The 18855-nt window shown below is 46.8% G+C and overlaps 1 protein-coding gene across 2 annotated transcripts in view; it reads right to left on the bottom strand.

Annotated features, from left to right (window-relative positions):
• Window positions 1-18855, bottom strand: part of LOC104042409 (gamma-aminobutyric acid receptor subunit beta-4) — an 86857-nt gene that overhangs the window by 57270 nt on the left and 10732 nt on the right. For both annotated transcript variants that reach the window (XM_064463168.1, XM_064463169.1), the window contains exon 3: window positions 137-204. In XM_064463168.1, the coding sequence (XP_064319238.1) occupies window positions 137-204 (68 nt within the window). The remainder of the gene's footprint in view (window positions 1-136; window positions 205-18855) is intronic.

Below are 18855 nucleotides of genomic sequence, written 5' to 3'. Positions count from 1 at the left end.
TGTGACTACCCTGCTTTTCAGAAGTACACCCTGAGATCTCAGGTGGCTCCAAGGAGCCATTGGCTTGGAAACACATCTCAACCAGATAGTGGAAGAACAGTTTATTAGGCTTTTTTTTTTTTCTTTCCAAACTTACCATGTTGACTTCAGAGATCTGGTCAATGCTGGAGATATGGATGCTCATTCCCACTGTGACGGGGTTACCTGAAACACAAATGGACTGGGTTAGGACCATATTCAAGCCCTCCTCCCTTATCTGCTATTAAAGAATTGCTGAGAAATGCATGGATATGATTTGAAGCAGCATCACGTTCCGCAAGTATCAAGGATTTCCAAGTCACATGTACTCAAATGATTAGAGAAGAGAAGGTTTCTCTAACTCCCAGACTTACAGACTCACCCCTAGGAGAAGTGCAGCCTAAGCTTGATTCTTTAATTCCTGGAAGTTAATTACCCCCTAGTTATACAATTATCTCTGGTTATTCCAAATAATGCCTTCAGAGACCATCAGTAGGCTCCCAGCGGGCTTACATAAGGTGTTACTGATTGACCACACAAAGAACATAGCAATCAAGCCTATGCAACACATGGGCAGGAAAGATACTCCAGCTCACTCCTCTGTCACTCTGTCAGCTCTGAGTGCTCAGTCTGAAAACCCCAAGTGAATTTTAATACCCAGGATACCAGACAAGCACAGGGACCAGATCTATGAAGTGAGAAAGCAGCATTTGTATAGTGGCTTTTCAAAGCAGAGCAGCTCTTGGATTAGAGAACAGATTCCCAATTTCGCCATGGGCATCAGAGCACATGTCACCCCACATCCTCTTGCCTGCAGCCATGAAGCTGTGGTAGACATCTGTGCACAGATTTGCTGGGAAATTCAGATATTCCCTTACCCAGTGACCAAGCTACCCTCATGCAGCAGTAAGAGCATGCAAAATGAGATTATGAAGAAACACTGCACAAGACCAGTCACAGCCACACCTATTTCCCTCTCTTGCCCGAGTGCTGTTACCACTTCCCACAAATCTGTAGAGTCAGGACAGAAACCAGCCATTTCAACCAATCCTTCCAGATGTGTGGGTACCCCAGCTAGATCCAGACTCACACCCAGTTCTCCCTAAACCCCTCTGACTAGCAGCTCACACAGCCAGGCAACAGGACAGCTCTTTCAGTGGGATTTAAGCCACATAAAATAATTTGCAGAGATACACATCTGCTACCAAAACTAGCAAAGAACCTCCTGTAACTTGAGATGGAGTTTCAGAGTGCTGCCCCTCTCCTATCATCCCCAGAGCCCCAAAAGCAGAGCACAAATCCAATCCCACCACAAGCAAAGCCCCTCTCCTCACATGTGCAAGGTGGAAAATGATTCCTTGCAATGCAGTACTAGAAAGGGAACGTTATGTCACAGTTATGTGACAAGCAGTTATGTCACTCAAAGTATTAACTCTTCCATGGACTCATTAGTAGATCTAAGTGCTGAAATATTTACAGATAATCATGAAATGGCTCGGAAAGTAATTAGGAGATTGGGGGAGAGGGGAGAACCACACAACTGGAAATGAAGTGATTTTTTAATTATGTGTTGCCAGAAGTAGGGAAGTGGTGTCATTAGGGCTGCCTTGTGATTGGGTGTACTCTTAACCAAGACCCTCTGCTGCAAATTAAGCAGCATTATCCTTTAATGGAATATGAACAACACTGAAAACATCAGAATCAACAACTGTAATTAGGCCCTGCTATGTAAATCTCCTTAAAGAGGCAGTGCTCTTCTCCAGCAGTCCTGGCTCACTGTTGGGGTGCCATAGGCAGGGATGCTCAGGAGACCTTGCAGAGCCTCTGAAAATCCCTACACAGGCACACTCTTAGTACATCTTGGCTGTACTGCTACATTCAACTTTCACAAGGGAACCAGGTGGGAAAATAACCAAGAGTCATTCCAGGAAGAGCAAATTCTCTTGCTACCTCTCTTGTGCCAGAGGCTGACAGTGGCACAGGAAAGCTTTTAAGGAAGTCTCACTTTGGTATCTTGTCTTTTTCTCTGAAATCAGGGCCTTGTGATAGAAGCCATAGCAGGAGGAGGAAGTCACCACTGCCCTGAGGATCTTGCAGACTAATTGGTTACAGGAGGAAAGACAGGGCCGTGTACAGGACTGCAGCAGAACTGGGGAGAAGCCAGCTCCAAACTCCTGAGCCTTTCTGCCATGCAAGAAATCCTCCAAGAGCTGCCCTGCTGCCTGCTTTGCTTCCAGTCTGTCACCACCAGTACTTGTATCACTGTGGTTATGTGTCCCCCTCCTTCCTCGGTGCAAAAAGTGGTTCTTCCCACACACAACCCATTCCCCCCCACTCTGCAGGAGACCCACTGAAACCACCAGGCAGGGTGGTTGTAGCAGGGGAGCACTGCACTGACAGTGGTGATATACAAATAATTGTCAAATACAGAGTCTACCCAATCTATCTGTCTAGACATTTGTGCTGTGTTCATCACCATGGTATCTGAGCGCCTGAGGTCATGCAGTGACTCAGTGTCAGAGCCGTGGATAAGATCCAGACCTCCTGACTGCCACCTCCAAGACAAGCACTGGAGTGGAGATCAGCCATGCTGCTCCCCGTCAGCCTGGGTTCAGCTGCATCCAGCTCCCGTGCACAGTCAGCAATGTTCCTCTTGGCCACTCTGGGAACCGCCAAGACCTCTACAACCATCTATCACAGCAAGTGGGAGGCTCCACTGCCTGCTTTGCAACCCCTGGGGTGCGTGCCCATGAACCCACAGGCAGAAGCATGTGACTGTCATACAAACACTCCAAAGATGAAGGTATGCAAAGTCCTGCCTTTACTGGACCTACTCTTAGCTTGATCATAAGGAAGCCATTTCACCTTCTCCATCCCTGTTGCAAAGATTGGCTCACAGTCTCCTCAGGACAGGAATGCAAGAGCATGTACACAGCCAACAGGAAAAGCATGCCCTACCTCTTACTGCAGCCCAGCGAAAAACTAGACCGGTGGGTGTCCAACATTCAGGCTGTAAGTAGTACACAAAATAAACAAAGGACATCAATTCTGCCAATGTTAATAGCTTCGGGCAAGAGTGATACAGAAGTAGGGTATTTAAAATATGGGATAACGTCATCTGTAAATTTGTCCAAAAAGGCAGAACTCTGCGTTTGTGGAACTGAGACAAGGCAAAAGAAGCAAACCTGATATTAAAGGTCTGTGCTTTTAGCTGTCTTGCCAACAGATGTAAAAAACCAGACTTCTTCCCTTAAAGAAAAAGCTTATGCCTAGAAATGATTTGTAGGCAAGATCACGAGTGAGGGAGTGTGAGAAGTCCTGCCACTTTCACCAGTGAATGGCACCCTCACACGTCCTTGTTTCTCACCACCACTGGAGAAAACATTTGTCCTAAAAGTAGTTTGATGCCTGTGAAAAATGTACTCAAAGTTGGAACGGAAGCAAACAAAAGAGTTATAATAAAACCTGTCCTTTTTCTGCAAGTGATACTTGTCAAATATCTACAGTCAAGGTAGAGAACAAGTTGTGCTAATCTGCAATATTTTCCCAGTAACCAGTTATTACTTTCACATTTTATTTTATAACATTTAAAAGCCCCAGAACCTAGAGTCATGTTGCTACAGAAGTAATTCCTATGGCACAATGCAGAGGAAAGGTCATGCTGCCAAGCCTGTGTCTGCCTGCACTACAGCCAGAGGTCATGGCTGCCTGGATCAGGACATCTTTTCCAGAACTCAGCCTGGTACCTCAGCTGCAGAGCGCAGCGAAGACAATAGCACAAAATTCAGTATAATAGGTCTCCAGACAGTGGCTACTTACTTGAGCAACTGCCCTGTACTAAGGTCCAATCTTCCCTCTCTTCACTCTTACCCAAGAAAATTAGACTAGAGCAAGCTTGGGTTTCTCTGTTATCAGATCTCCAACTGCAATACAGACACAGCCAAAAAGACTCAAAAACAGTGGGCAGATAAACGGAGCTTACTTTATATTACCATCCGCTGAAGCCACACCATTTTTATGGACTACAGCCAATGCTTGAAGAATCTGGTTCATGCATTTCTGACCACATGAACCTGGTAATACTGGCAGAGCCAAGGCTTGCTGTTGCTAAGGGACAGGCATCAGCCTCAAACCTACCCTTTCGCCTAAACTACAGGAACAAAGGCACTAACAGGGATTTTGGGAGGTTGCACAGCCCACACCTTTCATGGAATAAGAATGGTGTTTCTTTAAACCACCAGTGCCAAATTCCACAGCTCCCCTGGACAATCTCTTCCTGCATTTCACTGCACTGAAGGCTTTTCCTAAATATCCCAACTAAACCTCCTCTGCAGTGTAAATGTAGTTTTGTGTCATTTCCCCCCAATGATAGTGAAAGAATAAATTAATAATCCTTCTTTAACAACAGCATTTATGTACTGAGAAACCGTTACATCCCTCTCCCTCCCTCACCAATACTGTCTTACCTAGATTAAATGCACCTGATTTCTTCAACCTCTTCTCAGAGGTCATGTTTTCTAAAGCTCTGACAATTAGCACTGATCTCCTCTGGCCTTTTGCCAATTTGTCTACAGCTCTATTTTAAAGCAGGGTATCCAGAAACCAGCCACTGAAGCAAAGATGACATGTCACCAGTACAAAGAAAAAGCAACCTTCCATGTACAGCATTCTCATAAAACCACAGAAGCCTCTCCAAAGCCACTGCACCCATCCTGAGAACTGCCCACTGTAGGAAGTTAGAGATGTAAAAGGGGCCACCTAGTTCTTGCCATTAGAGCGCATCATGCGTGCAGGAAGAGGGAGTGCAGCACTGTCTCTTTTGGACAAGAAGAATGATTGTTCAAGACAGCTTTGTGTATGAGCTGCAGCATTCCCTACTTGCACCCTGCCAGTGGCATCCCCAGTCTCTGAGATCCCTGCAGCAGCAGGAAAGCTGCTTTAAGGACTTCTGCAGAGTAAACAAAGCCAAGCAGAGAAAATTAGAGGTTTCAGCCATGGAACCTACACATAGAACAGGTCTATGGACCTCATCCTTGCAAAACCCTGCTCTTCATCCCCAGCTCTCTAGAATCTAGAGGATGGCAGTGACACTAGAGCCCAGAAACAGCAAGTACCAGACAAGGTTGCCCTGCATGGGCTGGCCAAACTGTTTCTGCAAATGCAGAACAATACAGGCAGGCATGAAGGGGGCAGGGTTTGCTGATACATGTAGCTACAGGACTGCAGTGCCTTACTTGCATTTTCAATGACCCCACACCAAACAGGATCAGCAGTTAGGATATTCTCAGATTTGCCAAAGGCATGACCAGCACACAGACTGCAATTTCACTCCCAGGACTTGTTCCTTCAGTCTTATCTCCACTTCCCTGAACAAGGGAGAACTGTTCAGTATCTGCTTGCTCTTTCTGCAGAAAATGGTTTGCCCAAGCTGCTGCCTCTGCTTTTGTTCACAGCACTGAACCTCAGGGCACACTGGCTTTACATTCACAACTTAAAACTATGACCCACGTCAATGCTACATGCAACAATGAGTTGGTTATACAATGGCTGAGAGACATGGTTAGTTAGGAGGCAAGAGCTTCCAGGTAATCAGAGGTGCAGGAGGTGGCAGATCCAGCACGAGGCTTGTCACTAGCAGAGAAGCTGCTGCCTGGATGCAACCATAGAATCTCTTAAGAAATCACACTCTGTCTCTCCCAAAAGAGATACCCTTCCATAATTTTCAGCTGATGGACTAATTAGTCCTGGGCCATAGTTTTTTAAACCCACCCAAAATATAACTCAGCAGCCAGCCCACTCTGAGAGCACTCACATTCACTGTGGAGGAGTCTATACCTACCCCCCAAGACAGAGATAATGGCAATGCTTCTGGGTTTTCACCATATAGGAGGATTGTAAGAGGAGTTCAAAAATTGCTATCTGCATAATAGCTGTGGTCACAGATCAAGACTGAGGTTCTGTTACAGCAGTTAATAGAATGTCTAAAATATGTCATTCCAGTAGGATACACAAGGCAAATCACAATGAAGTTTCCCAACATTGCTCCTGTTCCTTTCCTTTCTTTTTTAAGCTTAGGTACGGCATCAACCTCAGTAAGTGTTAAGTGCTTCAGGAGCAAGAAAAGTTGACCATGTATCATGAAAGCAAAAATGTTTTGGGAACCACTGTCATCCAGCATCTCTGTTTTGTGGTCATATCTAGAAGTGCAGAGTTCAGCAGGGTATCTTATGAATGTATTTAAACTTTTCCAACAAAATCTAGGTTTAAATATGCATTAAGCACTCTCCAACCCTTTTTCTACTTGTTCTTTAAATCTTATTTCTATGACCTCTCCCCCACCTGCAGCCAATGCTGTGTAATAAGCTTGCCAAGCTCAGCACAATGGCCAGGAACACATTCAGAGGCTGATATCAAAGCTTCCTCCTACTCTTAGCAGGTCACTCCATGACATCAGTTGGATTTAAAAGAGGAAAGCATACCATGACATTATGCTTTTGGCTACTGTTGTGCTTTTTCAGAAGGAGAGATGGTTCCACGGCAAGTCAAATATGACGTTGCCTTCTTGGCTGTGGAGGAACAGGGAGTATGAGGGACTTACTGCTGCTGCTGCAGAACCTCTTCCACATTAAGCAAGTGTGGTATTTTGGTGCTGAAAGACAGGGCCCTGGTCTCCAGAATATCTGGGACTGTCAGCACCTGCCACTTCCCCACAGATTCATTGTTCTGCAGGGGCAGGAGGGGTATCTACCACCACTGATTCTTATGGAGGTTGAAGCTAGTCTCCAAGTAGGTCTGGCAGAAAACAGTTTCTCCTGCCTGACAGGTTTCCTGAATTTTGCCATACTTCTTTAGGGAGCGCTTTGCACTTTTTAGGCTGCTAAGCCTGTGTGCAGAACTAGATTGTGCTTAACCTCGCTAGGTTTCCCATCCATCCTCATCAGACCACACACAGCAATACCCTGTGCAAGGAGGCTAATGAGGATTTCCAGCCTGTACCATTCTGCTCTCCTGGCAGTCTGGCTTTTCATCGCATCCAGTCAGGTGGCTGAGTTTGCGCTATTAATTTAAGAAGGGGGAATACTAAGGACTTCCCAAGAGAAAGGAACTTAGAGCAAGCTCTCACGAAGAGGGTGGTATCAACAACACACAGGTTTGATGGAACATCTAAGGGAGGGTATAACCATAGCATAGCTCTTGGGCAGATATTTGGAATATCCAAACACTGAACAAATCAAGAGCTTCTTGCTTTCTTCCAAGCAAGCAACGAGGCCAATTCTTCAACAAGGAGTCAAGAGACACAGCACTTGCAGAGCAGGCAGAACTGACCACTCAAGTACTGCTATCCTGTGATGCTCTCTGCAAAGACACAGGTTAACCTTGATAATGGCAGGCACATTTCCAGCATGTTGTCAAATGAAGCTGTCCCTGTAGATCTGAATAGATAAAGAGGATTTTCTCAAGCATGCTGTGTGTGCTTGTGAGCCAGTGCTGAGGGATCCTTTTGGAGGAACAATGCTTTCCCAATGCAGATGTAGCACTCATTCTGTGACTGTTTTAGGGAAAGTAGAGAGCTAAGGAGCACGGTCTGTGAGGTACAGTGGATTACCTAACCTATCTCATGGGTATTTTTAATGGATTAGTAGGTATTAGAGTGGGATATTGCAAATACCCCATGGAAATTTGGAAGTGAGAGAGAACAATCAACTGGCTGCAAAAACAGCATAAAGGTTGTCCCAGAGGTATTGAAGGATTACAGAGGAAGATAAATCAAGGTTGATTTTAAAAGATGTCGGTGGACAGCTACCCAAACTGAATAAAAACAAGGTCTCAAATGTACAGCCTTAAAATGGAACAAGAGAGTAGACACCAACTCTTACAGCATCTGTACTACTGTTGGACGCAGTTCTGCAAGCACCTGTATACACATACAGGGCTTTCAGCATTAAGAAAAATCACTGACTACTCAGAACACCATCTGTTCTCGGGAGAGGCCTAGGTCAATATTCAGGAGGGAGATTTTTAAAGCTGTTTCATCCTCAGTGATGCAGATAGTCTTCCAAAGCCTTGCGTATGCATATCTCTTGCCTGGGTAATGCACACTTGGGAAGGTTACAGCAAAGAGAGGGGAAAATAAGTTCCTAGGTTTGTCAAACTGCATATTTGCTCTCAGTTACAGTCATACACAGCTGCATCACCTTGCCAGACCTGATCATTATCAACCTGGCACCACCAGAGTGTTCCAATCGACTATTAAGGAGTGACTTTACCAGGAACACCAATTCCCAACTACCATCCATCCCTTGAAGCAGGCAACACCCAGCTCAGATCACACACAGTTTACTTTGCAGGGCTGCCACAGCCATCAGTTTCTTTGTCAGAGCAGGGTGGCTGCAGAAGGCAGATCCAGATCTGACCTTCAGGAGACGAAGGCAATGCCCTAACCTCCTGGTACACTGTGCTGCTAGAGCAAGTGTTGGTCACCTGCCCTCCCCTTCCAGCGACATTCCTCCCCACATCCTCCAGGGCACCCACACAGACCAGCTCCCTGGCTTTGCAGTCTGCAGGGCACACACTTTGTGTTTTCTTTTACACCCCTCTCTGTAGAGCAGGGCACTTCTATGAAACACTGCATTTCCGTGTGGTTACCCTGAGCTAACCCTGGGAAAAGCAGAGGCACTTAGTATCCCAGATCCCTTCAGCTCTTAACCTCTACCAAGAGTAGTAGCAGAAGGGCAACAGTGCTTCCCAAGCAAGCGTGTATTGTAGAATGACAGCAGTACAACAAGCCAGGCATTTTTTTCCCAGCAACAATGTGAGACATCAGACCCACACTGATCAGCCACCCCCACATTTCTCCACCTGAGAAGACTTCCCTCCTACCTCTGTCAGGATCCTGGCAGGCAAGTGCATCTCCCCTGTGGGCCCTGCCAGTGCAGCCATGGGGCACAGCTCTGCCTGCCTGGGAAGCTGTGGGGGACTCCGGTGGAGTCCAGCCCTTTTGATTTTACTGAGACCCTCAGAGCTCACATTTGCTCCATCTCCTCACAGCCAGCCTAGGTACTTGTATGCACTCCCAGAGCCACCACTCCCCCAGCTCAGGCAGGCTCAGAAGCCTTTGGAACCCTGTTGCTCCTCATTTCCTAGCCCACCCCCTGTAACCCTGCTTTTTAAGGCACACAGAAGGGGACAGACCTTCAGAAAGGATTGCACAGAGACACTAAGTATTTTGAATCCCATAGGTAAATGTGCAAAAGAGAGTGGGGTATTTAATCATGTCTCTACAGCTTTCCACCAGAGCAGACTCACCACAAGCCTCAGTGCAGGCAGCTGCCCTCTCCTGCCTCATCTCCAGCTTACCAGGTTAGTCTCAGAGCAGGTCCACTCCCAGGGCTCCCTGGAAAACGCTCTTTACAACACAAAATGCTGGATTCCTGCACAAGCTCCACAAACACACACAGATTTTTAAGGAGGATTAGTGCTGAACCCCTAGTGCCAGGACCCTCACAAAACCATGACCGTTTTGCAGCAGCCCAGCAGGTAGGAGTGCAGCAAGCTACCTGGGGAAACACCACCACCCTCCTACTGACAGCCAAACAGTGTGCAATGGTAGGGGTGGTGCTATATGTGGGACATTCCATCCCAGCGCTTGCTGGGGACTGACACAGGATCCAACCACCCACCCACCTCCCTCCCTTCACAGGACCCTCCACCCCCCTCAGGTGGGACTGCCAAGGTGGCACACAAGTTTAGCACATTTAGCAATTTTTCCTGCATACCAGCTAGCAGCTGTGGAAATTTGTCTCATGTCCATCAGCCTGTCTCACTTGTCTGCCCACTCAGGGCACAAAGGTCCTGACCCACGTAGTCAGTGCTGGGCTTTTCTGGCATATTATCAATAAACATCTGCTACTTGGAGCAGCCTCTTTCTTACATGCACTGGAAATATCATTCCCCAAACCACTGCAGACCTGGACTGTACTTGAGTATGTGACCTGTCTAGGAAAACACTCTCACACATTATCAAATCCTGAGCCATCTAATCCCCTTAGCTGAAAATGAGCCAAACCAAATTAATATAAATGGGTTAACACAAGCTTCTCCTTTCATATCAGATTCATTACTCTGTCTTGGAAGTATTTGTAACAAAAACAACTGGGCTCGTCATTTTTATCAAAGTGACAACAAGAAGGTGTTTTTCTTTTTTTCACATTTTCAATTTTTAATGAATTAGTCCCACCTCCTCATCACTGTTTATGGACTCTTGTCTTTAAAGGGTACCACAGCATCTAACTCCTGGGCTGAATCCTGTCAGGCACATACGGCATGTGGGGAAAAAGAAAAGAAACAGTATGGCCAGGTCAGGACATGCCAAATTTGCACAGAGACAAATCAGGGCTGGGACATCCAGGAGCATCAGGGGACAGCCCTGCTGAGGCCCCCTTGCCATACTTCCATGAGATGATTTTTGATGGTGCTGGACATGGTCCTTCATCCCCCAACACAGCTCAAAGTCAATGGCTGGGTTCTCCAAGGGAGAGAAGGTCACTTTTTGTGGAGATATTGCCTTTTCCAGAAACCCACCTTAGCCATCACAACAGAGCCTGCTATTAGGGTTTTCGTTAATGCTGGCTTCAGGTGCCTCCCACCACCACCCTCCTGTACTACGCACCCAGTCCTTTCCTTACCCTATGAAGGGCACGTGGCCCTTTGGCTCAGCTCCGAGGCAGACCTTTGCGATCACGCAGTGACCTTATGCTCAGTGACAGTCAGGACAACTTACAGTGCAAGTGTTGAGAAAAAAAGAATGAGTCTGGCTGGAAAATATCATGACATTCACATTCAAATCAGAAGTCGAAGTTAGAAATCATGAGAAACAAAGTACACACACAAAGAACTCTCCCCTTTTCCAAATGCTCTACATGGGATTATATGTTTTCATCTCCCAGTTTCTGAGTCTCTTGGATGTCCCTTGTTCAGGATGTTCTGTTTTTTCTTCACAGTCTCAAAACACAGAAAATCTTACAAATTCAATGATGACTGAGAACTGCAAGAGTTTTGTAGGAAGGAGAATTCAAGTTTGTAAGTTTGTCACTTTTGAAAGATTGACCCTTGCTCTGGGGTTTTCATCATTTCAGCAACAATTGTTTTGCAAAAGCATACTGGAAATCCAGCAAGACAAAAGTTACCAGTTATGTTTTACCCCAGCACCTCTTATTAAGAGATAGAACTAACTGCCATTTGTTCACCGAAATAATTGCTTTCACTCAGGATGCATGGGTGAGCAAATCTTGCAGAGCTTTTACATATATATTCATCTCCAGCAATTCATCAACATAATAATCACGCATTATTAACTTGAGTACTCATCAATTTTTTTTCTCTAGCTTCAAATACCAGCAAGGAGCTAGTGTGCAATAAGGAAGAAAAACATGTAGGGGAACTTGTGATGAATGTTCTATTTTTGCTAAGAAAGGAGAAGAAGAAAAATTCAGTTCATAGCCTTCCCTCTCCCTCAGTTCCAAAAAATTCCTACCCAGCTGAGACCTTTTCCCAGAGGCCAGCAGGCTGGGCTTTCCTGCAATCCTTTTCCCCAGCTGGATGAGGTTTCCTTCTTCAGGTGACAATGTCCCACTAGTAAGCTCCCACCTGTAACCTGGGTGGCCTCCTCTCCTGGTGTGACAGCCTCTGGTGTTATACCCAGAGCTTTCCCACCTACAATGGGGAGGCCCCTTCTTTATACATTCCCTGTTGAACTGCCCAGTGCAGGCCCCGAACCTGGCCTTTCCCACAGCACAAGTTTCCCCCAACCTGGAGGAGTCAACTGCTGAGGTCTCACTAACACAAAGTTCCTTAAAGAAAGAATCATGCAGGTGGATTGTCTTACTGCAGTCAATGTGTAAGAGAATAGCAAGAACACCAGAAAGCTGCCTGGTAGCTGAGAAGGTTATTCTGGGAGTTACTGAACCCACCTAGCTGACCAAGGAAAGCCAGTTGATGTGATCTTTCTGGATTTCAGTAAAGCTTTTGATATTGTCTCTCACAGTATCCTCCTGGACAGAATGCCCAGCACACAGCTGGATAAACACACAATGCAACGGGTGAGCAATTGGCTGATGGGTCAGGCTCAAAGGGTTATAGTAAATGGGGTTACATCGGGCTGGCGGCCAGTCACTAGTGGGGTTCTGCAGGGATCCGTCTTGGGGCCGGCACTCTTTAATGTCTTCATAAATGCATTGGATGTAGGACTGGAAAGAATACTAATGAAGTTTGCTGATGACACAAAACTGGGAGGAGCCGTTGACACTCTGAAGGGCAGAGAGGCCCTGCAGAGGGAACTCGACAGTCTGGGGAGCTGGGCAATCCCCAACCGTATGAAGTTTAACACAGGCAAGTGCCGGATTTTGCCCCTGGGGCACGGCAAGCCTGGATGCACAGACAGGCTGGGGAACGAGGGGCTGGAGAGCAGCTCTGCAGGGAGGGACCTGGGGGTTCTGGTCGACAGCAAGTTGAACACAAGCCACCAGCGTGCCCTGGCAGCCGAGAGGGCCAGCCGTGCCCTGGGGGGCATCGAGCCCTGCATCGCAGCCGGGCGAGGGAGGGGATTGTCCCGCTCTGCTCCGCGCTGGGGCGGCCTCACCTCGAGTGCTGGGGGCAGGGTTGGGCACCACAGGACATTAAGGATATAAAGCTACTGGAGAGTGTCCAGAGAAGGGCCATGAAGTTGGTGAACGGTTTAGAGGGGAAGCTGTATGAGGAGCAATTGAAGTGACTTGGTTTGTTCAGCCTGGAGCAGAGGAGGCCGAGGGCAGCCCTCATCATGGTCTGCAGCTTCCTCCCAAGGGGAGCAGGAGGGGCAGGCACTGATCTCTTCTCTCTGGTGACCAACGCCAGGACCCGAGGGAATGGCAGGAAGATGTGCCAGGGGAGGGTCAGGCTGGATATTAGGAGAAGGTTCTTCCCCCAGAGGGCGGTGGGGCACTGGAACAGGCTCCCCAGGGAGGCATCATGGCACCAAGCCTGATAATATTCAAGAAGCACTTGGACAAGGCTCTCAGAGACATGGTGTGAATTTGGGGTTGTCCTGTGCAGGGACAGGAGTTGGACTCAATGATCCTTGTAGGTCCCTTCCCACTCAGGACATTCTATGGTTCTATGATTCTATGATAAGATGTGTCTGGAAAGATCTTCTGATCAGAAAACCCATCCTGATTCTGCAGTGTAACTGCAGTTATGAGTTGTAGAAGAGGAAGGGACACTTTGGTGTTTTTACTTCTTGGCTGACTGATGAGTCTTGGTCCAAAATACAAGCATGGGATGATAAACTATCATAGGGACCAAGTAAGGCATACTACTTCTGCGTCATTGCTCTTGGTAGGGGCTGGTCTGCATAGTAGATAAAAGCCTATCACGGCTTTTAGTGGCTGAAATGACCCTGTGGGCTCAGAGAGAGGAGTCTTGCACTGGGACAGGGAAGGCTCTGGTGTCCCCTCCTGCTGACAGCCCGTGGTGATATTCATTACAGAAGCACAAGAAGAGTGCAATAGCCAGGACACCCTTTCCACTTTTTCTACTATATGACATGATCATACACAGTGAATATATTATCTGCCACATATCATTTTTTTAAATATTCAGCCAATGATAAAATTTTCAAAATCTCATTTTTTTCTGAAAAGGATGGTGGAGAATGCCCTCCAGCTCCTTTCACTAGAAGGGGAACTATTTGTGAACAAAATTAATGCCCATTGCATGTGTGAGCCTTTCCTATGGCTATATACCTTCTATTTCTCTGCAGCAGGAAGCGAGCCCACCTGCCGGTTGCCTTTGGGGATTTCACAGGCTACCGCAGTCAAAGGAAAGGTCCCAGTTTAGTGACCAAGTGGTGGACCAGAGCACTGAAGGTCCTCAAGGTTTGTTCTCATGAATAAAGAGCAATAGCAGGAAGCAGAACTTCCCAGTGCTATTCCTCGTGCTGCCACAGGTTTTCTGTGTCAACCCCAACAAGCTGCCCCCTCTTGGTGTCCCCTGGAAGCAATATGGACCTAGTGGTGGCCCATCATCCCACAGGTAGTGGGCAAGATTTGTTAGTCAATGTTTGTACAGCATAGGAGCCTTGCTGTTATCTGTCACACAGAGCCCATAACACTACCTGAGAACAAATTATATTCATGCATAATCAAAATCACATCCAGCTCAGCCCTGATTCAAGAATCCTTTTTGGCTGGTGATGATGTCCAGAGCAGAGAGAGCACAGCTTGATTTCCAGAGCCCAGGCTGAGCTGGCAGAGCTGGCAGGTAGAAATGTCTTGGTTTGACTGGTAAACTGAGCAAATTTGACATGGAAACCACTGAGGGAGAATAAATGTGGAACAACAAGATGTAATATTTACGGAGGCTCTTTTCCAACTATAACTGTACTCGGAGCCATCCCAGACTTGAACTAAGAGGTCCTGAGGTCTGGGGAGGGAAATTCAAGCCATGGTAGGTTTGGCTGAAGCTTACCCCTGTCACAAGCACAGGCATCTATAAGTGCACAATTACTTACCAGCACTATTCCTGCAGGACTGCAAAGAGCAGGGGAAACAGGAAAAGGAGGGGGGAAAGGTCAGAGAAGAAAATTAGTTTTTAGCTCTGACACAGAACCAATGCCAAAACAAGAATAGCCTATAGGAATGGCATGATCAGTGTTCCCCAAACCAGCCTGAAATTCATACCCTGATCAAAGCAAACAGCAATGCTCCCACAGCTGGGGAGGAAGGGCTGACTGAGAAGAGCTCTGTTTCCTTCCATTTAATGGTACAGGATCAGTCACTGGGTCTCCAGAATACCTGTTTATTTGACTGATCTGTTCATGCTATAGGGCTCCATCGTCCAACATTTCTTTCTCACATGTGCTGTGAATTCCTTTAATGGGCTTCATGCCATCATTAAGAACATCATTTGTCTTGTCTATGTTTCTAGTCATGTTTTAACAAGTGCATGATATTTCACATGAAATATCAAGATATAAATAGACACTTAACAAACCCCACCGAGGGCTATCCACAAAAATGGATCTTACAGACTTCTGCACCAAATGCTGTCACTATGGCTGAAGAACCATATTACAGCAGTTCAGCCTGACACTTTAGTAGCCTCCAACTTTTTTCTTTGAACAAGACATAGGTGAGAAAAGTGACATGCACACACAGCCTGTCTTCCATGTAGCAGTAAAACTACAGCATATTCCTTGGCTTTTATATTTTTTGCTATGTGGGTTAAAAACATTTTTTTCTGCCTAACTGGGATTTTGGGAGTCTCAGGAAATGAACAATATGGGTATGTAAAGCTGCTCTGATGAACAGCTCTAGGGCTGTGGGAATATATTTTCAGTAATCAAAAGGACTTGTACTAATGGGTTTTACACTCTTTTTACATTTTGTTTTCAGTGGCAGTCCCTCAAAGGAAGGTTTACCAGCAGGAATAATCTCAAAAATGGTGAGCTCTTGGTCAAGGAGGAAGACTGGTCCAGGTGAGATCGCAAACATCCTCCTGACTGGCTATAAAAAACAGTCTGCTTTTAATCAGTTAATTAATTAAGAACTGTTGGAACTATTCTGCTAATCAATAACTTGAATGCATTGTATTTGGTCACAAAAAATTTATGACTAAGAAAAGAGGAAAAATTCATGGAATAAGTGCTTTATCAAAATGACGATGACATCTCTCTTTTAGAAGGATACCTCAGAGCCCCTTGCTAGCCGTGATGCACTACAGTGGACTATTTCCAGCAGCACTGGAAAGCGACTGTGTCAGGGACTGAGCAGAGCTGCAGAGAAAGACTGCACCAGCCAAGGGTGAAAAGGAAGGAGGACAGCAACCGGATGCAATTATCTGACACGGCTTTGGCACAAACACGAGAATCAACATCTCCAGTTCCTGTGAGAGTATACTGGCTTAATGGATGACAGCAAGATTTCATCCACTGGACACCAAATCCACAAAACTATGCCTGGTCCTACCAAGCACAGCTCTAGGACAGGCACACAGGTTACTCAGAAACCCAAATCCATTTTGACTCTGGGCTGAGACTCGTGGGAACTCATCTTCATTGCTGTCTTCGTCACGCCACCCAGATCTCCCTCCAGCACTCTGTGTCAGAGCTTCCTGGCTCTGAAGAAGGATAATAAGGATCTTGTGGGGCTACAGATGAATGCAAAAATATGCTCAACATGCAGCAAGAAGTTCACAAGCTCTATCACACTGGAGGAAGGGGCTGGTCTAATATTCTAAAATATTATTGCACTCAAAAAAAAAGAAACCCAACGCATGAGGAAACAAAATGGATGAAAGTTAGGTGGAAGCATGCCCACTGCTGAATGGGTGTTACAGAGCCAGTTCTTAATTAAACAGTCCACAACATCCTTGTTCATTCCTTTTCCTTGCTTGATAGAGGATGGATTTGCTCTGAGGGTGACGCAGGATTATATACCGGAGGATAGCCCTGACAGAGGGGTCTCTGCCTGATTTGCTGAAGAAGTGATAGCCATGCAGTGAGTGAGAGGGAGGCCTCCAGGAAAGGAAAGAAGATGTTTGTGTAGCTGAGTCCTGTCCTCCAGGACTGGATGTGTCACAGGGGTTCCTGCATGCTCTTTCCTACGCAAGTCACCTAAACTCTGCATGTCTCTCTCTTGGGGCACTGGGGCTGAGCACTCACAGCTGTGGCTGAAATCAACAGGGCTGTCCTTCGAACATGCAGTGTGCTGACTACAATGCTGCTAAGTATTCTGGAAAGTCAGGTGTTTTGGCTGGGCACCCCACAGCAGGGGATACCTTTGACTCCTTGAGGCGAGGTGTGAACATGTTCATGCCGTACTGGTGTGCTTGATAACAGTTATAAAAACAATTAATACTGTGTTGTGAGCAGGTCTGAATACAGAGCAGTCAAGAAAGCATGCATCCAAGAGGGCCTTTGCCTGTTCAGTCCCAGGCTTTGCATCAGTCATGCATCTCACTCCAGTCTGGATCAACCTGTCCTAATCACCTGCTGTGACCACCTCAGCTAGTCCCCACTGTCATACTCCCAGCCTGTCCCTTTCTAGACTGAAGGGAACAAGAAAGATCAGATGTGTAAATGGCATATCTTATGTGCTCTATTGCAAATGTTGGACCTTGCCTCCTGTTGCACCCTCACAAGGGGACCAAATATAGATCCAGGGAGAAACCCCAATTCTAGCTTTTCTGAAGTCCTGAGTGTCTGACTTTACAGCCTCAAAGTCCTTTTCACAGCATGTATTTCCTATAAAAAGAGCAAAGTGAAAAAAATAGAAATTCCATCATGTGGCAATGTGTTAACATCCACATATGTCCCAAGAAGGACTGGATCCTTTCATTTCCTGCCACTTCAGTTAATGAAGTAAGACACAACAGCAGGAGGTTGTCATCTTCCTTCTGGATTAGCCCTAGAGAGGATGTGACCCATGGTCTGGAGCCAGAAGTCACATAAATGGGGGAGGAAGGGAGGGCTGTACAGCTGCAGTCAGTTTTACTGACCAAGAGCATCCTTTTCTTAACACCCTTTTCTCAGGAAAGAAAGTGGGACTACTGGCAGCCCTGGTGGCATATCTACCTTTTCTTTGGCCCCGGGTGACTCTGGGGATTGCAGACTTCTCCAGACAGCTCCTGCCTCTCCTGCCTTGATTTACTCCCTTCCCCAATCTGGTCCATAACCACCCCTCTGATTTCAAATCCAGAGCTGCTCCTCTGCCCTGCCAGGTGGTATTTCCCACCATAGTAAGGTTCTGTGAAGTGCAGCATTTCAGCTTAACCCTGTGTTCAGCTTTGGGCAATTTCTCCTGTGGACAGAGAAGGAAATGGCCCTGGCAGGAGGAGTGCCTCCCTACTAAATCTCAATTCCCTGCACCAAAGCGTGCAAAACACTTGGCTTAAGGCACCTCAGAAGCATAGGAAAAATTTAACCTGGCTGCTCTGAGATTTAAACATTTTTGCCACAGTGGAGGGGAAGAAAGCTGGAGAGCTGAGGACTAAGCCCTAGAAAGGCAGGTTTGCAGCTCCTACTGCCCCTGGGACAGGCAGCCCAGGACCAGTGCCCACCCCACTGCCAGGCTGCCTCTTCCCAACCCAACACCCTGGCTCTCTTGCCGCAGCACCACCACTCTGGGATGCTGCACTGGTACTGGAGGTGGTGGGGCCACAGTGCATGTGCCAGGTGGGTCGCTGGTGGCCCAGGGTCACCCGCCTGCTACACATACTCCTGGGCCATCCCTGCTGGAGGTGCTGCCAGTTCCACCCCCCCCAACATTTTAGGAGACAAAAAAAGCCCAGCATGTACATGCCTCAGCTTGTTCTCAGAAATGTCTGAATCATTTTGCCTAAAATTTCTCCCCTCCCCTTCAAAAAGTCAAAGCAAGCTAGCTGCATGGAAAAACACATCCACTGTGGTTGAACCTTATATGCAGTGGAAAACAGGGACATTTTCAGGAAGTCTTAACAATGTGCAATACCACCAGCCTTGACTACATAAGAAACCAAATTCCCATTCCTTCCAGTAAAGGACCACTAAGACCAGCTGTTTCCCAGCCACACGGGACTGATGGGCCAGGGCTCGGGCCCCACTCCACCTCCTGCCGCATTTGTGCCAGCCAACGCAGCCGCTCAGCCTGCCAGCCCCGCCAGTTTCAGAGCTGTGAACTACTGACGATGCTTCACTGCAACACTTTTATGCATCAGCAATCGTTTATTTTTACAATTCTGGGTTGCAAATAATGCTGTTACATTGGGAAGGGCTGAGGATTTTATCCACAGGTCCACTGAGTTTGGAGTGGCCTTTGAAGAAGA

This window comes from Phalacrocorax carbo, chromosome 11, assembly GCF_963921805.1.
Source record: "Phalacrocorax carbo chromosome 11, bPhaCar2.1, whole genome shotgun sequence".
NCBI lineage: Eukaryota > Metazoa > Chordata > Aves > Suliformes > Phalacrocoracidae > Phalacrocorax > Phalacrocorax carbo.
The sequence above is the reverse complement of the archived record's forward strand: the minus strand, read 5'-3'. Positions and strand labels throughout refer to the sequence as shown.